At 53.7% G+C, this 23,565-nt stretch overlaps 4 protein-coding genes across 4 annotated transcripts; 2 read left to right on the top strand and 2 right to left on the bottom strand.

Annotated features, from left to right (window-relative positions):
* Positions 1-8,654: 8,654 nt before the first annotated feature.
* CTRU02_204042 (BTB/POZ domain-containing protein-like protein) lies at positions 8,655-10,490 on the top strand (the record flags this gene model as incomplete). Its single annotated transcript, XM_036731870.1, has 3 exons — positions 8,655-8,835; positions 8,985-9,194; positions 9,274-10,490. 3 exons carry the CDS (start codon positions 8,655-8,657, stop codon positions 10,488-10,490), a joined length of 1,608 nt encoding a protein of 535 aa, XP_036576430.1.
* A 1,214-nt stretch (positions 10,491-11,704) lies between these two features.
* On the bottom strand, positions 11,705-13,654 carry CTRU02_204041 (uncharacterized protein; the record flags this gene model as incomplete). Its single annotated transcript, XM_036731869.1, has 2 exons — positions 11,705-13,240; positions 13,295-13,654. The coding sequence occupies 2 exons, from the start codon at positions 13,652-13,654 to the stop codon at positions 11,705-11,707; spliced, it is 1,896 nt and encodes a 631-aa protein (XP_036576429.1).
* Positions 13,655-15,242: 1,588 nt separating this feature from the next.
* On the top strand, positions 15,243-16,139 carry CTRU02_204040 (heme steroid binding domain-containing protein; the record flags this gene model as incomplete). Its single annotated transcript, XM_036731868.1, has 2 exons — positions 15,243-15,557; positions 15,630-16,139. 2 exons carry the CDS (start codon positions 15,243-15,245, stop codon positions 16,137-16,139), a joined length of 825 nt encoding a protein of 274 aa, XP_036576428.1.
* Positions 16,140-16,827: 688 nt separating this feature from the next.
* On the bottom strand, positions 16,828-17,783 carry CTRU02_204039 (extracellular serine-rich protein; the record flags this gene model as incomplete). The annotated part of the gene is made up of 3 exons (XM_036731867.1): positions 16,828-17,113; positions 17,332-17,671; positions 17,735-17,783. The coding sequence occupies 3 exons, from the start codon at positions 17,781-17,783 to the stop codon at positions 16,828-16,830; spliced, it is 675 nt and encodes a 224-aa protein (XP_036576427.1).
* Positions 17,784-23,565: the final 5,782 nt, after the last annotated feature.

Raw genomic sequence — 23,565 nt, 5'->3', positions numbered from 1 at the left:
AAGCTCAAACAGCCCGTTTGCTCCGGGTTTGCTGGGTTGGCGTTGGTAATAAGTGTATAAAGGTAGATTAGCTTTCAGCAGTAGCTGTGTTAACAATAGCTGCAGCTGCAGACCGGCGCAGTGATCAACCCTGTTCTCATCGAACGTCCGGGGCGCGTCTGGAGTTGCTTCGGATCCGGATTCTGCTGCTTGACCTTGACTCTGACTGGTGTCGAGTCATTCGCGGACCATACATGCTGCGACTGCAAAGGAGAGCTTGATGGAGTGTGGCGTGGGCGCAGGCGAAACGAGCGACGGATCAACGGAGACGGCTGCAGGCGTGTGCGCGTGTTGTTGGTCGAGGCTTTCTTGCTTGCTGAAGGCGGTTCAGAGGTTTAGCAGCAGCTGCAGTGTCTTAACCGATTGGACGGTAACCGACTCTGCTGATCAGTCTACTCGGATCTGAATACAGTCCTGAGGAAGTTCTTCAATGAGGCAGACAAAGCTGCGGTAGTGATGAGAGCAACTGGCGAAAGAGGAAGTGGAGGGAAGGAGAAAGGAAATTCGGATGTAGGGGAGGTGAAAAAAAAAAAAAGAGAGAGGGTGAGTGAGTGAGTGAAAGACCAAATTGCTAGTTGCAATGATCCAAGCTTCCCCGGGGCTTTGGGGTGTGGTGCGGCGCTGCGGTGCCGTGTGGTGGTCCAGTCCTGTCAAGTGCTTGTCTCCTTCGTCTATGACAGTGAGGCAAGGCGAGGATAAAGCAAGGCAAGGTATTGGAACCAACTACCTTGGAGGTGGACAAATTGGCTGGCGCCTCTGCTGGTTTTGCCTCCTGGATCCCCAGGGTTAAACGGGTGAGTATGAGCAAGAACCCAAGTTTGAGCAACAGCTTGAAGCTTCGTCTTGCTTTGCCTCGGTATGCTTTGCCGTTCAAGCGGCCGGATCAGGTATGAGGATGAGCGACGTCAGCGAGTATGGGATCTGCTTCCATGTGCTCTCTCACTCGGCGCCGGTTCTGCTCTTACTCGCAACAGGAGAGATCGGGACCTGGGGTTGAGAGAGCGCGATATGCTCAGGGTGGCCGAGAGAGATGTAGAAAAGTGTCGAATGTGCATGGACACGGTGCCCTGGTCAGACCCAGTCTGGTCTGGGCTGGTTCGTAGTGGACGGGACGGGAAGTTTGGAAGGTCGAGGTCAGGTAGACCCAGGAAAAGAAGGTCGAGGTGGTGTGTCTAGTGATAGTCTAGTGATCCACCCCCCTTCTCAGCGGTTGTTCCAGGCCACTTCAGATTGGGTGGTGAGAGAAAAGGTCTGGTCCCTGTGGAGGGTACGTATAGCAGTTCTTTCACTCTCTCGGGTAGGGTAGGGTACCGTTAGTGTGGTGAGAGGTGTGAGCATACTGGCATGCATGTTCTTTGCTCTTAAAGGAGCACCAGCTGGTCAGTCAATCAAATCAACCAGTAAGTATCATTGTGCTTTCTTATTCCTCTCTGCTGTGTCGGGGATGGGAAACCAAAAATGCGGGATATCGTTAACAGCTACAATAGGATGGCATGCTGCCCATCCGCCGACAGTCGTGCCCGGAGCTAGATCGAAATAGCGCCGGCGCAGGTACAAGAACCGGCACCATACCAAGAGACTGTAGACGGACACACAACATTGGGATGCAGGTGAGAGGCACCTCGATCCCAGCAGGTGGGCTTCCAAGGACGGACCTTTACAGAGGCTGAGCAGAAAAAAAGCGTGAGCGAGCAGAAAAAAAAAAAAAACGCCGCCGTAGCACCAAACCCGACAGCCACTTTTTGATCCAGGTGCACAGTATAGGCACCGACCGGGGGGCACCACAGGGCCTGGAACGAAGCTGGATGAGGGATCGGCGTGCCGGGTATCCTTGCCACTGGGCCATATGTAGCTGCTGCATAGCAAAGTCCCACGACTAAGGTGTCTTAATGCTAGCGTGCGGTGTAGCCCCCCGGGTCGCTGTATGCACATCGGGACGCTTCCTTTCCTTCGAGCCGAAACCTCGAGCCTTCGCTTAGCGCTCAGGTGGGGTATGGGAAGAAAAAAAAACTCCTTCTCTAGTTCACATCGTTGTCCATAATGAGTTTGTGTGCTTGTACTTGATGTTGCTGCCTTGAGGTGGTTGGCCCCCCCCGGCGTCAATTCCAGGACGATGACCGAGAGCATTTGTGTCTGTGTGTAACCTCCCAGGCACCAGGGCTGGCCGGCTGGGATGATGGGGATAGGGCGCATGTAATCAAAAAAAAAAAAAAAAAAAAAAAAAAATTCGAGTAGCCTCAACCATGACAGTTGAAGTGTGTGTTTGTGTATGTGTGTGTGTGTGTGTGTATGTGTGTGTGTGTGTGTGTGTGTGTGTGTGTGTGTGTGTGTGTGTGTGTGTGTGTGTGTGTGTGGGTGTTGTGTGGGTGCTGTGTGTTCCGTGCCTGTCTATGTGTGTGTATGTATGAGTGTGCCTGTGTGTGTAACAGAGAAAGGCATGCTGTCGGCAGTCTCGGTAGGTATATTTCTTTTACTTGGCATGACACCAAGCTCAAAGACTAAGAGATGTAGAGTATCAGCAGAGAGTATAAGACAGAATAGTAAAACGAAGGGATGTATGTCCATCTCGAGGTATCCATCCGTAGTACAGGATCCTGATGGGGTTGGTAGGTGACGGAGAAGAAATGTCGAAGGGGACCCAGTAAGGTGGGGGTACTCACAACTCTCTGCCACGCAAGCCAACATCTCATGTAACAATGGTACATGACCTTATGTCCATCTCGCGTGTCTTGCGAACGGCCCCAAGCGCTCCCGGCCATGGAATACTCCAAAAATACACGTGATGGTCAAGGTCAAAAACGATGTCCACACAGCTCGAGAACCACAATTTCCGGGGGACAGCGGGTGTCACCAAGTGGCCTCGACTGGATGAAAGCCTGGAACGTCCCTGTACATTGTACCGCCCGATCCACCAAACCTTCGTCGTCCTGCTCAAGCTGTCCCCGCAATCCAAGGTGAAGAGACAGCATTATGAGCAGAAGAAGACGACACACGCCTGCCAATCTTGCCTGGGGGGTTTGAGGGTTTGAGGGTCGACGGGCAAGATGAAGTGGACGGGGTGGAGAGGTACCCAGGTGATGGTGGGCCGTGGATGTGAAAATCTTCCACCAGCGATAATCTAAAGGTGCAATCAAGGCCCGCTTCCCAAATGCCAAACTGATGTAAATGAAGATGAGCCTGGCAATGTCAGGGACATCGTTACGTGTGACTGAGATATCCCCTGAGCTGAAGGCTATGCATGATGGACAGCAGAACCAAATGCAACACTAGCTGAATGCCTGGCTGGCTGGCTGGCTGATTGGCTTGATTGCTATACCGCCAGAGAGTCCAAAAACGGCCCAGCACGATTTTGTTCCACATATGGGGTCGTTAGGCGACGCTGGTCGATTGCAACCTTCCTGTGCCGCAAAACTTCGCCTTGAGAGCCGCGTAGGTGGTAGCCCGTCTTCCCTGGCACAAAAGCGGTCGGCAATCTTTGGCCACCTTGCCATGTGCCTCTGAAAAACGTGTCCGCGCGCGCGTGCGTGTGTGTGTAGGTGAGTGTAAAAGGCGTGTGTGTGTGTACCATTAAATCGTAGGGCATCGTGCGTTCCTCAGTACGTGCGTCATGTGTCCTAACTTAGTGGACTTTCCAGGCAACTCTCACCGAGGAGAAAGTCAACGAGCCCAAGTAGAGGTGCCCGTACCGGACGGACAGTGTGAGTGGCACCCAATGTGATGGGATCCGTACCGGTGCTGGTCAATCGTGGTTGGTGCGGGCGCCCGCGCCCCTGACTTCCCTGCGCTGAACACTTCAGGCCATGCCGGAGTCGAGTCCGAAGTCTACCATGACCCGCGAACCTTTCCCTTCCTCCACTTCCCACCCCGTCTGAGGGTATCCCACTGACAGGTTTAACCTTGACACGACACATCTCGGACTGTGACATGATCCTCACCTAAGCAACTCAATATAGACAGACGTGGGCAACTAGCCGCTCCCTCGCGCTCCGCACGTTCAGTAGCTAAACCCTTCCCTGGAAACATTGCGAGCGCCTCAGGCTTAGGCTCTGTGCCGTGCCGTTCCCCGCGCGCTGGTAATGCTCAAGTTTCTGGCACCGGCTCGATGGGATTGGGAACTAGCGCTGGTGCGGTGCTGGTACGCCTCCTTCTGGCAGCATTGGTATCGTGCCTCCTCTCCAGTCTGGCTCCCCCCCAACCGCCAAGCCAAGCTTCCCTCATCCATTTTTTCTTTCAACAGCCTGCCGATCGCCAATTGTTCTCGTGCAGGGGCCCTCCCCCCAATCGCTGACCTGGTCCCCAATCGTCCCCCTTCTCCATCGGCAATTTCAACCCCCGTAGCGTGTCTGTAGTAAGACGGTGTGTGTTCCAGACAGATTCATCGTTTAAATCCAGTGTGCACTAGGTGCACAGGTGGGGGTGATGGGAAACTTTGATGCTTCCCCCCTAGCTTTCTCTAGTCAGCAGGTTGCGTGATGAACCGTTCACCTTGGAAGCTGTTGGCCGTCGACATTTGTGAGAAATCTCGATAGACAATAAGCACTTGTTTTCTGGTCACCCTTGGAGGAAGATGGATCATGCCGGTGCGTTTGGGTGTCGCAGATTCTAGACGCGAGAGCAACGCACGAATTGCTGTTCGCTTCGCAATCGCATGTTCCGTTCCCCCATTCATCCTATCCTTAGCGACGATCAAATTCTTGATCCACATCCATTCCTCACTCGTCTACCCGCCTCAGAACCCTTTCTTCGCGAGAATTCGAATCTCGTACACTTTCCCGAGGCCCAGATTTGCCCCGCGAAACAGGCTGTGCATGCATGCAGGTCCTCGATACTAATCTCGGCATCGCCTGTTTGTGTCTCTGGAAAGCTCTGGAAAGAGTGATTGAACGTTGGCGCGAGCCTAGGGCGGCCAGGACCCTGCGGCGCGAACCCAGGAATACCACTCAACTTGCCGCCGAAGCGGCCGCCGGTGGGATGGCGGAATGGCGGAATGGCTGAATGGGTACTTGGGATCTGGGGACGGGTTTCATTGTAAGTGTCCCAGGGGGGGTTGATGGAGGTATGTCGGCTCCGTGGATTACCAGCGAGTTGTTAAGTCAAAGATGGATAACCTGCCCGATCCGACCCAACAATCGAGATCCCACAAACTTTACGTTGCACCTTCGGCTCGGTACCATCAAATGTTGTCGCCAAATGTTATAAAAAAAGAAAGAAGAAAAAAGGACTCAATGGCAAAACAGCAGTGGTAGGCATACGTCTCGACCCAATTCAGGCGCTCTCTGTCCGCCATAGAGCTGGCCAACGGTTCCAAGACACGCCCCAGGCCAGTTCTGCTGTGCATTCCAGCCAGCCCAGTCCAATCTGTTCAGAGAACAGCAAGGTCTCTCGACCGAGACCAGGACTCCTGGCATCTAGGGCATGTTTCGGCGTTATCTCCAGTGAACAACAAATCCGGTGGAGCGGTGGTCGGATTTCAGGGACGTGTGCCGTTAACGAAAGAGACACCCCTGCCATGCACGAGGTTATGGGCTTTTGAAACCGGCCAGCACGACATCAGGTCGTAATAAAGTAAGTACACAGTACCCACGACGGTCCCCTCAGATTCAGTGTTGCGGCCCCATTTTGGGATCTGCCAGCGGAAATCTCGCTCGTCGGCTCCGAGTACTTTTCAGGTAGGTTCCCTGCAACCTTCCACGGAGTGCTACATAGGCCGCCCTTGGGCACTTTGGCTTCCTTGAGCTCCTCCGGTTCCTCAAAAGGCGACGGCGACGTCTGTTGAAAAAGAAAAAAAAAAAAACAATAGAAAACGCGCCGACATCTCAATCCAAGACTCGGGACGAAATTCAAACGTCAAAACCTTGGACATGTCTTCGGTCCCGGCATCGGATTCGTTTACGGTAACGAAGTCATTGCAGGGCGCTAGGGAAATTCCATACTGCGGCTTCGGACCAATGGGCCTCGCGCAGAATGAGTGCATTGCGTCCTCATGTGCCCAGTCCGCAGGCGCGCCTAGACAAGAGGGAGGTTCCGCAAGTCGACTCGGCCGACTGGCTAGCGGCGGCTGCTGTGCAGGCCGGGGCATTTGGTACGACGGAAGAACGCGGACTGGGTGGCTAACAAAGCTGCCGATACTAGAAAATGTGGTGGCGGTTCAAGAAGGTTAAACCTGGTGGGTGTCAAAGGACGAGAGGCTCAGAAGAAGCCATCCCGCTTCTGTCGCATTCCCGCGAGCAGTTCATGTCGCTGCAGGAAGAGAAGAAGCATGTGCCAGCAATGGTGAACTTTATAAAACACAGCGAACGCGTTGAGTAGGTGAGCGAAGAATGGCCATGCTATCAAGGAGCAATGTATGCATATGCAGTAAGGGCGACCTCGCAGGTCCTGGGAGGGGACAGCAGTTCGTCGGTGGGAATACTGTGCCGCGGTGTTACTAGGTTTGATTTCGCGTCGTCAAGGCTCCCAGAAGAAAAGCTAGATGTCGTCACGATGGGTGCCACGTTCGGCTCAGACTAGCCGAGTCGAGGTAGTCCTTGTTTGCATCGATAGACTGGTGTGACTGGGTAGTTCTTTTGAGTTAGTGATGGTTGTCATTGTGTACATCAAGCACATTGGACGACGCCTCAGATGCTGGCCACACAGTAGCAGTGTCAGCTTCTACCGCGTGGTATGTGGTGTGTGGTGTGTGGTTTAAGTGTGGGCTAGTAGGAAAAGCAAGATTTGAGTTGTCGACCTTGACGAAGCCGCATGTCATCGAATCTGTCATGGAGGCCATCCTCCATTGCATTATGGCTGGGGCTCCTTGCCACCAACATGGGGTTGTCCCAAGGCCCAAGATTAGTTGTTTCTGCAGGCGTCGGTCCTTTTCAGGAGTGCCACCCTTCGGTTGATTCATTTTGCAGCCGGAACAGCTGACGAGGATTAGTAGCTCGGGGGCTCGATGATGCCCCTTGCAGGATGGAAGTTTCCCCAGGCGGGACCTGCAGGTGTAAAGTCGGGTATTTGGTGGCTTGAGTTTTTCTTTTGTGCCGTTCCCTTTGGTAGCTATGTTTTAAAGTATCTTGATCTTTCCGGTAGAGGTGTCTGTAAAGTTCAGAAAGCAGGGGTGTGCCTGTGGTTGAGAACACGGTAGATGTCGTCGTAGGTATACTTGAGGATCTTTACTTTGGAAGAATGGAGCATCGTCACGACCGACTTTACAGATTAGAAACGGATGAGGCGATGTCAAAGGTGAGAGAGAGAAAGAGGGTTCTTTGGCGAATGAGTATCTTCTTTCCTTCCAGGTCCAGTGGGTTACCTGTGGTAAAGTAAGATAAAGTTGGGAAAGTGCGAACCCCAGGTGCTCCTGCCGCTGGTGTCACTAGATTACACTATTACACTACGTGACTGCCATGTACGGAGTAAGGTACGTAGCACATCGCCCTACACCTGCTGTGTATATACACTATCACCACTATTTGCTTTCCACTAATAAGGTAGGCTGGGCCGCTGTGGAGGATCCAACTGCCGCATCGAGCTTAGCGTTACGGATGCCCCGAATGCATGGCGATTACAGAGCACACTCCGCCGGTCGTAGTGGATAAGTGTCCCGGGAATAATGGCCCCCAACAACGTTATGTCACTCTCCATTTGATGGGTAAAGAGCACGGTGGAGGTACCGTTTTCATACTAGGCTCACTCAGGAGATACTTGGGCCTTGCTTGCTGGCTTTCTTCTTAGTGTACATTATTTTCTTTCTTGCTTTTTTTTCCCCTTTCTTTCCAACCTGGTCTTGGAATCGATGGAATTGACTGGTAGATGGGAATTAAGACTTTCTGCCTCGCCTATTTTATCTCACCAGCACGCCCTTCTCAGATTGTCCCAATCATAAACATCTATGTATATATATACACGTATATAAATGTAACCTAAAAAGACACCAGTACAAGCATAAGCACAGGCTCAAGCGGAGGATCAGGCTCATGCTCAGGATCAGGCTCAGGCTTTGAGGCGGAGTTGCGCAATACACACACTTCCATGTGTATGTATGTGTGTGGCTTGGGATTCTATTTTCCCACCCAACCAAACTTCGTCGCCTTTACTCCGTATTTTCTCTTGGCCATATCTATCTGCCTGTCCTGCCGCTGAAGACATCCAAACAAGCGAATCGAATTGCGCCGCGGCTCGTTTCCCTTTTTTTATTTTTTTATTTTTATTTTCGCGTAGATTAAACCCGTATCGCAGCCTGTCTCAAAAAAAAAAAGAAAAAAAAAAAAAGGGATACATCGAGTAGATATTCCCGGCAGACAGGAAAACTTCCGTCTCCACACATTCGTACCCGACGAAACAAAACCTCTTGATGCCATGTCGGATGCTCATGTCTTTGATCTGTGGTTTGATTATACGGTGCAGGGTGAGCAGGCTCCTTGCCAGCTTTGCTTGTGAATAATACCCTTGAATTGGGACACTCCTCTTAAGCTGCTTTATCTTGGCGCGCACCAGGCCCAGACAACGACCCGTCGTCGCGACAGCCACACCCGCCGCCGCCTCCGTCGTTTCCTCCTCTCCCCCCTCCTCATCCGCCCCCGCCGCCTCCGTCCCAGGCCGATCATTCTCTGCTGCAAAACCCTCCCGTCGCCGAAATGTCGGTCGTCAACGCCAATAACGGCAAGCCGCAGGTTCGACCCTCGAGGAGCCCCGCGCCACCACGCGACGAGGAGACCGTCTCCAAGATCCCTCACATCCTCCCTCACGAGCGCGTCTTCCCCATCCAGATCGGTTCAGAGCTGTTCAAGCTGTCGGGCGCCTCCATTTCCTCTGATGGTACGTTCACAACATCCCTGTCGTCTTGGTCTAGGATCCGGACCGCAAGTGTCACCGCCGGAAGCACCAGCTTGTCCTTCAAATATAACCGGCTTCGTTGTTGACATAGTGGTATGCATGGCTAACTGATGGTCCTCTCACCACTTCAGCTCCGTCCTACTTCTCCCAGTACTTCTACTGCCAGGTCAAAAAGGCCCACGAGACAGGCGAGGACCTCTCCAGCGCCATCCGCACCCTCTACATCGATCGCGACCCCCAGACATTCGCCGACATCTCCCTTCACCTCCAGGGCTACCATGTGAAGCCGCGAGACGGGACGCACTTTGTGCGCCTCTTCGCCGATGCCCAGTTCTACAGTCGTACGTCCATCACTGCCACCAGCACCTCCTTCTCCTCCTCCAGCAAGCGCACACTAACACAACAAACACCCACACACAGTACCCAAGCTCATCTCCCAACTCTATGAGGAATCAATCTTTATCTCCATCGGCCACCGCGAGTTCCAGATCCCCCGCGACATCTTCACCGACCCGGGCAACTCCCCAAACTTCTTCTCCCTGGGCTTCGCCGTCTTCTTCTCCAACCCGGAAGACCTCTTCCCGGGCCTCGACCGCGAGGGCCTCCTACGTCCGCCCTCCATCCAGCCTCCCTCCGTTCCAAACCGCTCCGCCGACACCTTCGCCGAGATCCTCCACCTCCTCCGCGGCTACCCCGTCACCATCCGCAACGAGAGCCACCGCGCCGAGCTCCTCCGCGACTGCAGGTACTTCAACTTCAAGGGTCTCGAGCAGAAGCTCATCCCCCACAGCATAACCTACAACCAGTCCCGCCGCCGCGAGGAGATCGTCCTCCGCCTCGAGGACATCCTCAAGAGCGGCATCAGCGTCGCCGCCGACGTCGCCGCCGCCTCCTCCTCCTCCTCCTCCCCAGGCGACCACCTCGCCGGCTGGGTCAACTACGCCCGCCCCTTCGTCGACGACCGCGCCGCCGAGCTCGTCCTCGAGATCGGCGGCGAGAGCACCCGCCTGCACTTCCAACCCAACTCCTCCTCCGTCCGCGCCGAGTTCTTCCGCGACACCCGCGCCCGCGTCGCCCGCCTCTTCGAGGTCGTCGCAACCAAGCTCAACCTCCCACCCACCACCCAGCCACTGGGTCTGCTCATGGCCTCTGGCGGCGCAGGCAGCCAGCCCCCGACCCCGGGCAACACGCCGCTGAGCGAGGACCTCGTACGCGTCACCATCGACGCCGACACGTCCATCATCCTCGACGGCAAGCCCCACCACGCCTTGGACCCGGCAGCAGAAGACCCCCACTACGCGAACAACCCCGTATCCGCGGCCTCCAGCACCGGCCACGGCGGCGGTCTCGAGTCGCCTACCGCCGCCGCCGCCGCCGCCGGCGGCCTATCATCCGGCTTCCTACCCAACAACTCGCGCAAGCGCCGCCGCGTAGACTCGCTCGGCCACGGCGCCATCGGAAGTTACGCCGCCCTGGCCGCCGAGGAGTGGGTTGTCAAGACGGGCCAATGGCGGCTCAAGATCCAGGGTTCCCGCAGCGGCAAGAGCGCCGTCGAGTGCGTCCTCGTCGCCGTCAAGCTCGACGCCTACAGTTCCGAGACAGCGCGAAACGCCTCCAGGGGGTTTCTCAGCGGGTAGATTGGGATGGGCAGATATACACGCATATGCAAACGTGGCCACCACATCCGTTATTAATATTCTTCTATTTGTTAAACACCTAATTGTGGCTGGTATCTAGTGAAGTCTGTATAGCTGCCAAGGGAAAGCCAGCGAGAAAGGGGGTGGAACGGGGACACAAGCAAGCTATTGTATATGCCTGCACGACGTTACGACTTGAATATGCTTGTACATATATATACCACGGACCGGAGGGGGGAGGGAGAGAAAGCAGTCGGCGATGTATCAGACACATACGCAACCAACACAGCAAAAGGGAAGCTGGAGGGAGTCCCCTTTTTGTACGCTCAGGGCAATTTCGGACTGTTAATGTACTCGGGCGAAAGGTCATCGCCTGTATATATACATACATACACACCTCAAACTTGACCTGCTTTACTATCCCTGCTCTATCCTGATTCGTGACTTTGTCTAGGCGGTCTCTTTGTTTCGTCTCCTTCATTAAACCCCTCGCGAGAGGGTATACAATAGTAATACGATTGTCTAGTGTTACAGAAACTACAACGGAGCCAAACGTGGCGAACAAGGCGTACTAGAATAATCATATAAAGCAAAGTTGAATTACGCGTCGAGAGGGAAGAATTCCCCTCTTCTCTCTCGAAAAAAAAAAAGAGCCAAAAACAATAGTAAACCACCACTTTTTGTTCGTACAAGGGAACCAGAATAAACCACGAAAAACAAAACAACCAAGCCTCTCTGTATGCTTCTGAATACTTGGGGTGGGTAATCCAAACTCCTCATGATGAAAACGTAAAGGACTCCCCGCCGCCGCCGTCACCCCCCTTTCCATATCCGAGGTGGCAAAATAACAACGCCGTCATAATGCAGACAAGGGGCCGGCCGTGTGAGAGAAATATCCAGAAACACCAACTCCTTTTGAAAAAAAAGAAACACCTTAGAAACAAATGTCCCCGCGGGACCCTGGGGTAATCTTCCCACCCGAACGCCGTCGTGTCATGCGTGTCTGTTCATGTACTAGTAGACCAGCCCAGCGAGTCTCGCGTGATTCTCCAGAGCCGATTCTTCGCCGCGCCGCAAAATTCTGTCGCCCGGAAAAAGGGGCTGCCGGTGTTCGTTGCGACCCCGTCATCAGTCTTGTATGGCGCATCAGAAGCCACGCCAGGCCGACAGTTCTCTTTGCCGCCGTATGGTTCCGTAGCAGGCGCAGAGGGACTCTATGCCCTGGCCTTGGGAACCGGTTGGCCGGCGGGGGCGCTAACATCTCGCCGCTCTCCGGCGCCTTCAATCATCTTTCGCCTCGGCGTCGCAGTGCCCTGAGCGATAGACTTCGCACGACCGCGGCGCTCGCGAATGCGGGCCAGGGCCTCCTCACGGGTCATGGTCGGGGTCATAGCCGGGTTGTTGACATCGAAAGACATTTGAGACTCGCCCGAGGGTGTGCGGCCGCGCTCATACTTGGAGATCGGTCGTGGCTTATCGTCACGGACGGGTACCGTCGTTGTCGTCGTCTTCGTGTAGAAGGCTGCGGCGGTGTGTGGGCGAACGGTGTCGCCAGCAGTAGGGGATGGACTTCTGGATGCGCGGGATTCGGGGCGTGCGGGAGTGTCGGGCATCGTGGGGATGGATGGCAGAGGAGCGGTGTGGACTTCGCCGTCACCACCGCCGTGGGGGGCGTTCAGGAGTGAAGCCAGTGACATGCGCTCCTGGGCAAGAACAGCAAAGGCGGGGGGGTCGAGAGAAGGGGTGCGAGAGAACCTCAGAGGAGCCTCAACAGGCGTGGGAGGCTCATTCGGCGAGGGCTCACTGTCGTCCAGCGCCTGCATCTCCTTTTCCCTCTGAGCCTCGATTTCGTCAGCTTCCTGCTGCGAAACAGTGCGGAAGATACCCTCACGAGGGCAGAAGATGGTGCTTTGCCTCTCCTCCTTTGATCTTCTGTAGGCTCCAGACTTCTTGACAACATCACCTTCGCCAGGAGGCGTCTGGGACGCCCTCAAAGACGCCCTGCGATCCGGAAACGAGTCCCGTCCTTCACCGAGAATTACCAAATCACTGGCATCGGCGATTTCAGCCGGGGGCATGAGTCTTCTGCGTGGCGACAGGATGCTTGGCCTGTTGGAGGCCATGCTCTGTCTAGGTGATGAGGACATACTTTTTCTCTTGAGGGACTTGGCACAGGCGCAGCATCGCAGCTCGCACTCAGCCCTCATGAAATCCACCATCTCGTAGGCGCGGTCGGCGCGTTGTCGCTCCCAGGAGACCTGCATGCTCAGCTCCTCAATCTCCTCCTCGCCGGCGGCAGATGAAACAATGTCCACGGTCGAGAGCGAGAAGCGAGGTCTCTTCCTTGGTGACGCAAACTCGTCGTCGACCATTGCGTCATTCTTTGGTAGGGGAATACGGCCCTCGGCGGCGATGCGAGCGACCTCTTCCTCCTTAGCCAAAGTCTTGAAGGCATCACGCTCTTGCTCGAGCAGCTTAATGCGCTCGAGAGCTTCGGTTAGCTGCTCTTCCATGCTCACCATCTGGTAGCGGGCTTGGAATGCCTCCTCCTCTCTCGCCTGGGAGCGCAGCTTCTCGGCGTCCAGGTTGTCGGAAGCGGCACGCCAGCCGTCGCGGGCGGACTTGAGCTCTTCTTGAAGTTTGATAATGGTTGACTCGTTTTTGAAAGTCTTCTTACGCGCCAGCTTAATCTCCTTTTCCCAGGCGGCTTTTGTGTGTGAATATGTCTCCTTTGCGCGACCGTACTGCTCCTGTGGCGGTTGTTAGAAGACGTCATCAGCTTTACTCGAGACAGGGCGGCTCACCATGACGGTCTCTAATCGCTCGCTCACGCGCTGTTCTCTCTCCTTGCCCTTTTCGAGCTGGACGCGAAGCACTTTGCACTCGTCACGGTAGCGACGGGCCTCGGTCTCTGCTTCCTCGCGACCGAGCATGGCGCGCTTAAGGGCGGCATCGGCGGTCTTGCGCTCAAGGGTCTTCGACTGCATGGCGAGGGAGTTGAACTGGGAGATCTTGTCGTGGACGGAACTCTCGCGGCCCTCGCTGCCGCGCGGGGATGGGAAAAGATTCCTGGCATCACGTTTCTGGTTCGCGCGATCTGGGGTTATTGGGTTAAGGGGTCCGCTCGGCGATGGCGAGGGTGGTGTCTCGGCGCTGTCGGCCATTGTATGTGTGGATTGAGGGTGTTTGCTGTAGCTATAGAGAAAAGTGCCTCATGCAGGTCATGTGTGGATGATGTTGGAAAATGCTGCTAACGCCTGCTCGGGGGCGGGTGTGATGCGAAGACGAGTCTCACAAGTCGCAGTGCCGATGATGATAGTGATGGCAATAGTGTTGAGCTGGAGAGGCGTTTCTTGATGGAGGTGGTATCAGTAGGCCAGGTAAGATAGGCCGGGTAGGTAGGGTATCTATCGCCCGGGTTCCTGGGTGGGAGGCAGTGGATGGGGTGTTTACAGGTGCTGCGGGCGGGTTGACTGGGTGACGTGGAACCGATGCCCTAGCGAAATGGCTTTCGTCTTGAAATGGAATCGGGCGTGAAGAATGATCTAACCAGCCCCACTTTGGGGAGAAAAGCCGTTGACCCAGAAAAAAATGCACTTTAGTGTTGTTCTGAGCTGCTTAATGGGGTAAGCGGCAATTCCACATAGCGATAGCCCCGTTAATCCGGACAGTTCGAGTACCTACTAAGTAGAAAGCTCTGAAGGCTTAGCTAAGAATACCCAAATGCTTTGTAAACCACATCCTATTTATTATTCAAAGCAGGATATCACCAGTAGAGGCATAACAAGATATGAGCTTCAAGTAAATAGATGCATACAACAGCAAGAAAAAAAAAAAAACTAGGGGACGTATTCCGCATTAAATGAGTTTCTTTTGTGAGAAATGGCACAGGCATGAGACTGCTGCTGACGCATGTCTGACGAAGTTTCTACCTGTTGCATCTGAAGATTCCCAACTCGCATTGTGTCGGGTGCAGAGTGGGCAGCTCTGCCGACCAGGGGCAAAGCTTCTGGAAGCTTATGTCATCCATGGCCTCCAAGCTACCCTCCCTAGTGCCTACTATTTACTGCGTGGTGCATACTCCTCAGGGGAGGGGACCTCGCTAGTCCACTGTAGCATCCCTCTGGCACCACGGCATACGGCAGACGGCCCACGGCCAACGGCTTTTGCAAGCAGCGACCGCCGGTGGGTGCACTCTATTCGTAACCTGCAGCTCCAAGGTACCCTCCTGCACTCCCCATAAACCACTGAAGGACCCCTCTAAAAGACCCAGAAAGGGGATATCCTTCGGATGGCTTGGATCCGCCGCGACCTATCAGACGCCGTCTAAAAGTCACCTTTTGCGCATTTGCTTCGCTCTCGGCATCCACCTTCATATCACGTCGACAATTACGGACATATACCACCACAGGGAACCTGTTTGACGGGCAGGCGGGCTGCAGCTGCTACAGTAGTGTACCCGTCTTCCGTCGGCATATCCATTGCCTTTCTTTTTCTTTTTTTCCCTTTTTTATTTGCCATTCTTAGAACCGTGTCCGTTGCATCCGTCAGTCAGGCCACCTAAGACATAACTGACAGACCGGGGTGTGTGTGTGACGCTATCTTTAGCACAGAGCTCTCCATCCGTATTGCTCCAAAGTAAAAGTCTCGAGACCAGTCAGGAGCTTCACAATTTTGCTTTCCTTCAAGTCACACTACCACAACCACCACCCCCCCTTTTTTTTTTATATTTGGCAACAGCAGACCGACAACATGGCAGACGACAAGGTGCGGCAGCGCAACCTGAAGCAGGCCGTCGAGGATGAGGACAACCTCTTCGCCGGAACGCCGGCCGAGCATTCGAGGGGAGTCGTGGAGGGGTCAACCAAGAAGAAGAGCAAGAAGTCCAAGAAGGCCAAGCAGGAAATGGACGAGTACAGCCCCTGGCTCGACGTCCTGCGTCTCCTGAGCTTCCTGGCCCTCGCCTCGTGCGCCCTGAGTTACCTCATCAGCAACGGCGAGAGCTTCTTCTGGGGTTTCCAGAACAAGCCCTGGTACCTCAAGGCAGACTACTGGAAGTCCAAGTTTGTAAGTAACCCGTTGCCCTATGCGGCAATTGGCAAGAGTAAAGCTGACACAAACTTTTCTTCTCCGGCACAGAACGGCCCCATCGAGCTCACGCCCGAAGAGCTCCTCAAATACGACGGCTCCGACCCCACGAAACCAATCTACCTCGCCATCAACCACACCATCTTTGACGTGTCGGCGAACCCGCGCATCTACGGCCCCGGCGGCTCCTACAACGTCTTCGCGGGCCACGACGCCGCGCGCGGCTTCGTGACGGGCTGCTTCCTCGAGGACCGCACCCCCGACATGCGCGGCGTCGAGGAGATGTTCCTACCCCTCGACGACCCCGAGATCGACCGCCACTGGTCCTACGCCGATATGAAGAAGCTGCAAGAGGAGGAGCTCGCCGAGGCCCACCGCCGCGTCCACCAGGCCCTCAAGCACTGGGTTGACTTCTTCAGCAAGAGCGACAAGTACCTCACCGTCGGCCGCGTCAAGAGGGAGCCTGACTGGTTGGAGAAGACCAAGAAGCGGAAGCTGTGCGACCAGGCGGCGCAGGGCAGAGTCAAGAGGAAGATTCCCGGACAGGAGGAGGAGAAATAAAAGATGGGGTAGGGTTGTTTGTAGGTTCAAATGAATATATTGTGTTCTTCTTTCATGTATAAAGTATGTCTGAACCCCGACCAAAATGATTGTGATAAGTGAGAAATGGAATGTGTACCATGATTTGAGAGTTATTGTTAACATCCTAGAGCACCAATTTGGAGAACGGAATGCCCCCAACTGGTTTCTACATGCCATGAAACATCACTCTCATTTCAGTACAAAAGTCAAAAAGTCACCAGAGGAAAGAAAACATTCAAAATACCAGAATCAAGAAACTCGATTTAGATGCAATAGCAGAGCATGCAAGTCACGCCGTTACCCGACGTGGAACCATATACACAGGAAAAAGTCCCCAGGTCTAGTTTTGGTTTTTCTTTTCAGTCGGTCCTCCCACCCGACCCGACCACTTCATCCCCCGTTCGAAGCCAATCCAGCTGATTCCCCTTTGTTTTCCCTTTTCGGGGATGCAGCGGTATGTATGAGAAAAGTCTGCCACCCAGAGATGATAAAAAAAAAAAAGACAAAATAAGAATGCATGGTATTAAGATCATCATCACAAAAAATGTTTACACCGGTAACCAGAACCGACTCCTGGCCCTTCGTATCCTACTATATCCACACTAACCCCCCCTTGTGCTGTAATAACATAACATCAAGGGATGGCAGCCGCCGACGGTACCGCTCCTTACATGAGCATGAAGGTGGCACCGAGGGCGAGGAGGAGGGTGCCGGGGGCGCTGAGAGAGACGGCGCCGGCGGTGGGAGGGGAGGACGGGGTAGCACCACCAGCACCGCCGCCGCCGTTGTTGGAGCCACCACCGTTGTTGGAGCCGCCGCCAGCGCCACCAGTGGGGGAAGCAGAGCCGCCACCGTTGCCGCCGCCGGCACCACCGCCGGGAATCTGGGCCTGGGGAACAGTCTTCGCGGCCTTGGCGTAGTTTGCGAGAGAGCGAGTGGCGTTGGCACTGGTGCTGTTAGGAGAAGATTATGGTTAGCTTTTTGCTTTCTCATCATTTACATGGTTGTGTGTCCATGCATCATCGCCCCCCCTCCGTGTCATCGTCCGAAGGATGAAACGTGGAGTCCACGTCACACCTAACCACGGGAAAGGGTGCGATCGGACGTTGACGCGTGCGGCAAAATGAGGGGGGTGGTGAAGCTCTGGGTGACAGGTTGAGGCGAAACTCACTTCTCGTTAATGACCATCACCATGCCGTTCTGGCAATGCTTGCCTTGAGAGCAATACAACCACATGGGGGCGGTGCTGTTGACCTGGATCGTGAAAACGGGAATCTGGCCCTTGGAGGAGGAGGCTTGGACGGGCTGGTAGCCGGAGTAGACGCCCTTGGCGGAGACGTTGACGTTGGAAATGGGAACGCAAGGGTTGTCAAAGGTGGACTGGACAACAGAGTGGTTGCCGCCGCGGAACTGGAACTGAACCATCGAGCCGACGGGGGCGTTAATCTTGTCTGGGAAGAACTTGAGAGTGTTGTTGGTCGAGGCGACGGAGACGACCTGGACGTCGACGGCTAAATTCGGTGTGTTAGTCTTGTAGCTCTCGATTCATCGTTTTCAACGCGTTGTTAACTTACCCTGAGCGACGGCAGCAAGGGCCGAGACAACCATGGCTGAGATATGCATCTTGATCGAGTTTTTTTTGATTTGATGAAGAAACCGGTAAAAAAAGGGAAATGTGTCGTAATAGACTTGTCGGAGAGAATCCTCCCAGAGAGCGACTACTAAAAAGTTGAAATAGAGTGAAAAGCGACTTGCGCTTGATAGGACTAGCCTCTGAAGAAGATGATCAAAGAGAATTAAACGCAAGTGAAGAAAGAAAAAGAAATCCCCGAAGAGTACGAATGGTAAGAAAGAAAATTCTTTTATTGACGCTCAAGAAAGGAACGGGAAGAAGGGGGTTTAAGTGGGAAAGGCATGAATTTAAGCAGGCTTCGGGATCGTCCCAAGACTTTTGCGAGGTGCCAGAAACTCAGACCCTTGCTCAGGCGGGCGTCGTTGCATCTGAAAAATCGACCAGGCGTCGACATCAGAGTCGACAGGGGGATTAGGGCGACAAGGCGGGTGAGAGAAGGGGTTGTGGTTGAGGACGTCGAGGCAAGCGACAAGGGCCCCCATCTAGATGCTTGGTGTTGCAGGGGTGACAGCCCGGATGGGCGTGGGTGAAGGGGCGAAGAGGCTGATGGTGCGTGGTTGAAACACGTTTTGACCATCACAGCCGGGGGGTGGCAATGGGTGTAAGAGCCTACCCGACAAAGTACTCTACAGGCTGTCAGGTGCGGGAGAGGGTACAACTATACTTTTTTTCCGGTCGGGATTTTGAGCGATTGAAGAAGCGCCATGCCATGGAATTGGGGGGAATCCGCAGGACAATGGAAAAACACATTAGAACCTGGCCTTGCAGGAGATTTGCCTGTATGCCTGTATGCCTGCGTGGCTGCTTGGCCCTGTGCCCTGTTCATACTCAGACTCTGCCTACACATGCTGTACTATGTAGACGTCGGTGGATTTTTCCTCCTTTTTCCCTCCTTGGCTATGCGGGCCAACCGGACTATCAACCTTGAAAAATAGGCTCTCCCTCTCTCTCTTTCTTTGGAAAGCGCCGTGTAGGGAGCCCTTGTCTCCGACGCCTGTCAGAATATGGAGAATTGGGAGGCGGATGTTCCGAGCCCAGGGAAGACGGATACAGCAAAGAGTGACAAGAAGAAAGAGAACGGTGAGGGAGAGAGCCGTGGTAACCGAACCTACCACTCTATTACTGGAAAGAAATGAAGGATCTGGATAAGCCGATCCGAGGAGTTGCCGCTGGGCCGGGAATGAGAGACAGACAGACAGCCTGGGCCTAATTAAAGATTCACCTATAGACTGACGCGCGGCAGGTCAACGTCAACTAATGATGACGGGCAAAAACAAGGCTGTAAAACCTAAGAGCGATAAATGGCTTTGTGACAGGAGCAGTCATACCGCCCGGCGCTGTAGAAAGTAACAGTGCTCTTCCTGTCATGACACCGAAATGCAGTGTCGCGCACAGCCAGCCCGCACCCTCCAACGGGCGACATGGACTTTGGATCAGACCGTCTTGACAGACACAAGTAAAGAACGGCGTCAAAGAGCCGTCAGTCATGATAGGTGATGGGACGGTCGTAGCGTCCCAGAGACTGTAACGATGGTTCGTCCGCCTCACGCCTCGCGGGAGAGGCAAATCATCCCAAAAATCAGTCCGCGGAGGTTGGAGGAGTCAGACGTTTGCGCAGACACACGACACGAGCCTGCCACACCTGCCATCACAAAAACTAATATTGTTACGCGAGACACAAAAGGTGAAGCAGCGGTCCGTTTTTCGGCTGATGATCGTTGTCGTATACGGATCCTCGAACGAACCCCCCCTCCTGGGCCGGTGGTTGTGGTGACCTACAACGGAGACCAAGACACCACCACACAGATACGGGGGCCCCTTCGTAAACAGAGCGGGAAAGAGACCCCCAAAAAAAATCATAAAGACTGCAGTGAAAAACTGACATAAAATACATCAAAATTAAAATTAAAATAAAATAAATAAAAATACGAAAGCGAGACTGAAAATGGCATTCATCGCACACAATTAGAGAGGAAAGAAAGGCTAGAAAGCCAGAATGAGCCTCGAAGAAGACAGTTGAGACTAGCAAAAAAAAGATAGCGCGTGTCACCCAAGTCGGACGACGTCGAAGCCGAAATAAGGTTTAGGCCCGCACAGCCCGCCTAGCGAACCAGGGGCCAGTAACGTGTCTCCACTCTTCCTCTTTTTACTATTAGTATTCAACCCCAAAGAGGCTGGCGCTCGGATGTGCTTCACCTTCCGTCACGTTTCTGACACTTCCGCGACAAGCCCTGTTTCAGCCCGGGGGGACGCTCCTTCCTCTTCAACCACCGGCCTTCTTTCCTTCGTCAATGACTGTGACTGCCGTGACTTAGTAGTACATCTTCCTCCTTTCTCAACCAAATTCTGAACCCAGCCATAACCACACCAGCACCCAGAACCCAATATCCACGCTTCCCCCTGCCGCCTTGGTCCGTTCTGTCGTCCAGCCAGCCTCAACATCCCTGTCGTCGGCCTGTCGTCTGTCCTCTGGCCCCCCGTTGTCATTGGACGTCTGCCATGCCATCTCCGCCTGGGGACTCAAGAAAAATTGTCCGACGATACATTAACTGGCCCCCAAGAATCGCCAAACCACCCATCCATGTCCCTGTCTCCATGTTCTTGGATCCTTGACCACTGCGTTACGTCGCGTTGCTTGTCGTTGCTTGTCTGCTTCGTCCTGTCAGTGGCATCCCAACCAGCTAGGCCAGTCACACCAGTCAGCCGACCAGATCAGCCAATCCATTCTTGCCTCTCTTTCTTGCTCGTCCCCCGACTCGCCTACACAGCTAAGACGTCGTCATCGTACCCTCGTCTGCCGCAGAAATGGCCGTTCCTCGTGGCGTATTGGCGTCTGATGTCGTCCCCTTCTTGTGTCCACCTGCCCGGCCAACAACCACTCCCATTCGTGAGGAAACGGAAGGCATTCCTTGTCTCTTGACACAGGCTTACAGGGTCCTATGGGCAGCCCTTTTCCCTGGTTAAATGCCAGCCGCATCTGGAACAGGACGCTGTGGATTCATTGGATTACCTTGACCGACACACGATTCGCTTCCCGAGATCTGGCATCAGTTGGTATCCACATCACCACCCAACTTGCTTGCCCATTCAAGATCGCCTGCCCATGCCTCTTTGGAAAGCGGAGATTCTCTAACTCGTTTGCCTTGTGACTCTGCACCGCTCAACGTCCTTCCCATCGCGTTCCGCGGGCCTCGGCCGTTACATCTCCCAGAAGAAACAGGGATCCGCGGGTAGATGGCACATGTACACATTTTACTCCTCCCCCACTGAATAGTTCTCCCAGTTGCCATTCTATTTTCTGCGTGCATCTCTCTGTCACCTCGGGCTTCTACCACGCAAGTGTTAACCGCCCTGCTGATATTGGCCAGACTCTCGTCAGCCCGTCGCCCAGCCGCCGACCAAAATGTTTCACCCTCTTGCTCCCCTCAGGAGAATCAAGATATAGTATGAATCCGCTTCAGTCGAAACAAAACGTGCCGGTCCTTCAATATTACTACTCCCGACTCACTTCTCTGACCATAACAGCAACAGAAGGTCCAAAAATTGACTAACCACAGTGCAAGTATCCGTTTCTTTTTCGGTGAGTTTATTGAGTTACAGACTGGACTCACCCTCAAGCAGTAGCAGCTTGTCTTCAGAAACCCCTGTCTCCGTTTTAACTGAACTTCTCTGGTACCATCCAATGTTTCCGCCCGAGGTTCCTAACATATTACCTACATGAAAAGCGCTCACAGACCACGACCGTTCCTGCTACCTTGGATCTCGGTCAACCCCGCGTGCCAATCACCCATCACCATCTTCCTTTTCACGTGTAAGGTGTTCCTGGGCAAATAAGCCAAAGCAGGGCTGCCCATATCGTAAACACCACGACGTCAATACCTTGGCTTCAGTGCAGGTTGCCAAACTTTTCTCTCGCAAGCCTCTCTCATCGAACTCATGCTGACTGACGTTCGAATCTCCGCGGCTATTATTGGAGAAAGCGTATCACGACTTCAGATGGGCTGACTCTAACCTCCCAACACCCTCGACTCAAGCGCCAAAGCCAAGCCAAACCAAGCCAAGCCAGAATCTATCCGACTTAGTTAGTTGGAGTCTCTCTACAGCGTTATAGCCATTGGCTACGACACTGCTTGGCGAACTCAGTGGAGTTTGGATTAGCAACGTTTTTGAACGTTTGTCCTCCGGTCTAGACTAAGCCATGTCTGATGACTGCCAGAGTTTATTCGCTAGTGCCAAGCGTCTCGGGAATCAGCCGAGAGTGTTTCTGCTCGTACGGCACATCTTCATGTTCTTGGTCACACGGCTGGGCAAAGACGATAGGAAGATAGGTTCGCTGGCAAACGGTCGAAATCTAGGAAACTCATCCAGCGCAAAATGCATCACCTTACTAACTCTAATGTTGCCTGATCACAGTGAAAAGCTTCAAACAGGAATGGGCATTTACTGTCAGTGCGCTGTTGCAAATTAAAACCAGTTTTTGCCGTTTCCAGCAATACTACCGAGTTGCAGATGGGACTTTTCTCCGTTAAAGTGATTGCAAGGAAAGGGACAGGAGGAGAAGCACTCCTAGTATCCTGAACTTTGCTTTGAACTTACCCGAGCACGATATGTGAATCTGCAGCCTCTTTAGGGGTAAGCTACAAGCAATTCCATGCTTCAAGTTGATAGCAACCTCGCGATTCTGAGCAAATGCATGCATAGGGAAAAGTAGAAAGGAATGTTCCCAAGGATATGGTTAAGCTTGACAAAAGGTTGTCTTTGGACATGGTTTGCGTTGCACCATACCTAATACAACTTACGGTGTTGGAGAGTCAAGTAAACACACAACCGCACCTGCGGCCGCAAAATATAGTGGGCTTTAACACAAACGATCCTTGCAGATGCTATCACGGCAACAACTAATACAGACACGACAGAATGGCGAAGCAGATCTGGAGCATCCGCCATTACCGAGTTCATGACAGCTTTCCGTCCTCTCGACTTCAGTGCATTTTGTCTGCCATCCGACTAATGTCGCGAAATGTCGTGTTCGCCAACGTACCGAACAAGACCTCCAGCGCTGATACTTCAACAACGAGCCCACATTCATTATGAAATATAACGATGCAATGATGCCAAAGCTTACACCGGCAAAACTTGCTGGTGTGAATAAATGCGCTGGGCTTAACTTGGCCTTTTCCAGACGTCTATATAACTGATGTAAAACCTTCAGCAAGTCACGATTTCAGGCGAAACGAGATGGCAGAATCAAGTAACCACACCAGAACGAGTTGGGGAGCACTGCCTGCCCAACCCAACTCTGCCCAACGCGCATGTGCATCAGCGAAACTGTGCCGTTCCCCACGGTGAGGCTCTTTGCGTCTGGCGGGACTCGGGACGAAACGCCAACGCTGACATCGGGGAATTCATGAGCGTTGTGGACCGTAGCTATGCGGAGCAGAAACACCGGAGAAACTCGATGGCTTGATCGACAATTGTCTCATACTCATAAATTTTTTTTCCCTCTTTCCTCTCTACGGCATGATATTTCGTTTGTTTAACAGGAGCGTTTGATTCAATAAGTCATCTCCCGCTTTGACTTTCGCCTTGCTCAACACATGAATCGGCAGTCTTGGCCCGTGGAGTTCATGCGCGGGGGAATGATTCGTCCGCCGGCCTACTCGCCGGACTCAGAATCGCCGAGTCACGTATTCTGGGCCGCGGATGCTAGAACGCGGATGCCAGGCTCTGCGACATCGGCTAACGAGCGCTTCTTGGAAATGGAACCGCTCA

This window comes from Colletotrichum truncatum, assembly GCF_014235925.2.
Source record: "Colletotrichum truncatum strain CMES1059 chromosome Unknown Contig_0002, whole genome shotgun sequence".
In the NCBI taxonomy this organism is placed as follows: Eukaryota; Fungi; Ascomycota; class Sordariomycetes; order Glomerellales; family Glomerellaceae; genus Colletotrichum; species Colletotrichum truncatum.
Note: the sequence above shows the minus strand (reverse complement) of the source record. Positions and strands in the feature narration are given on the sequence as shown.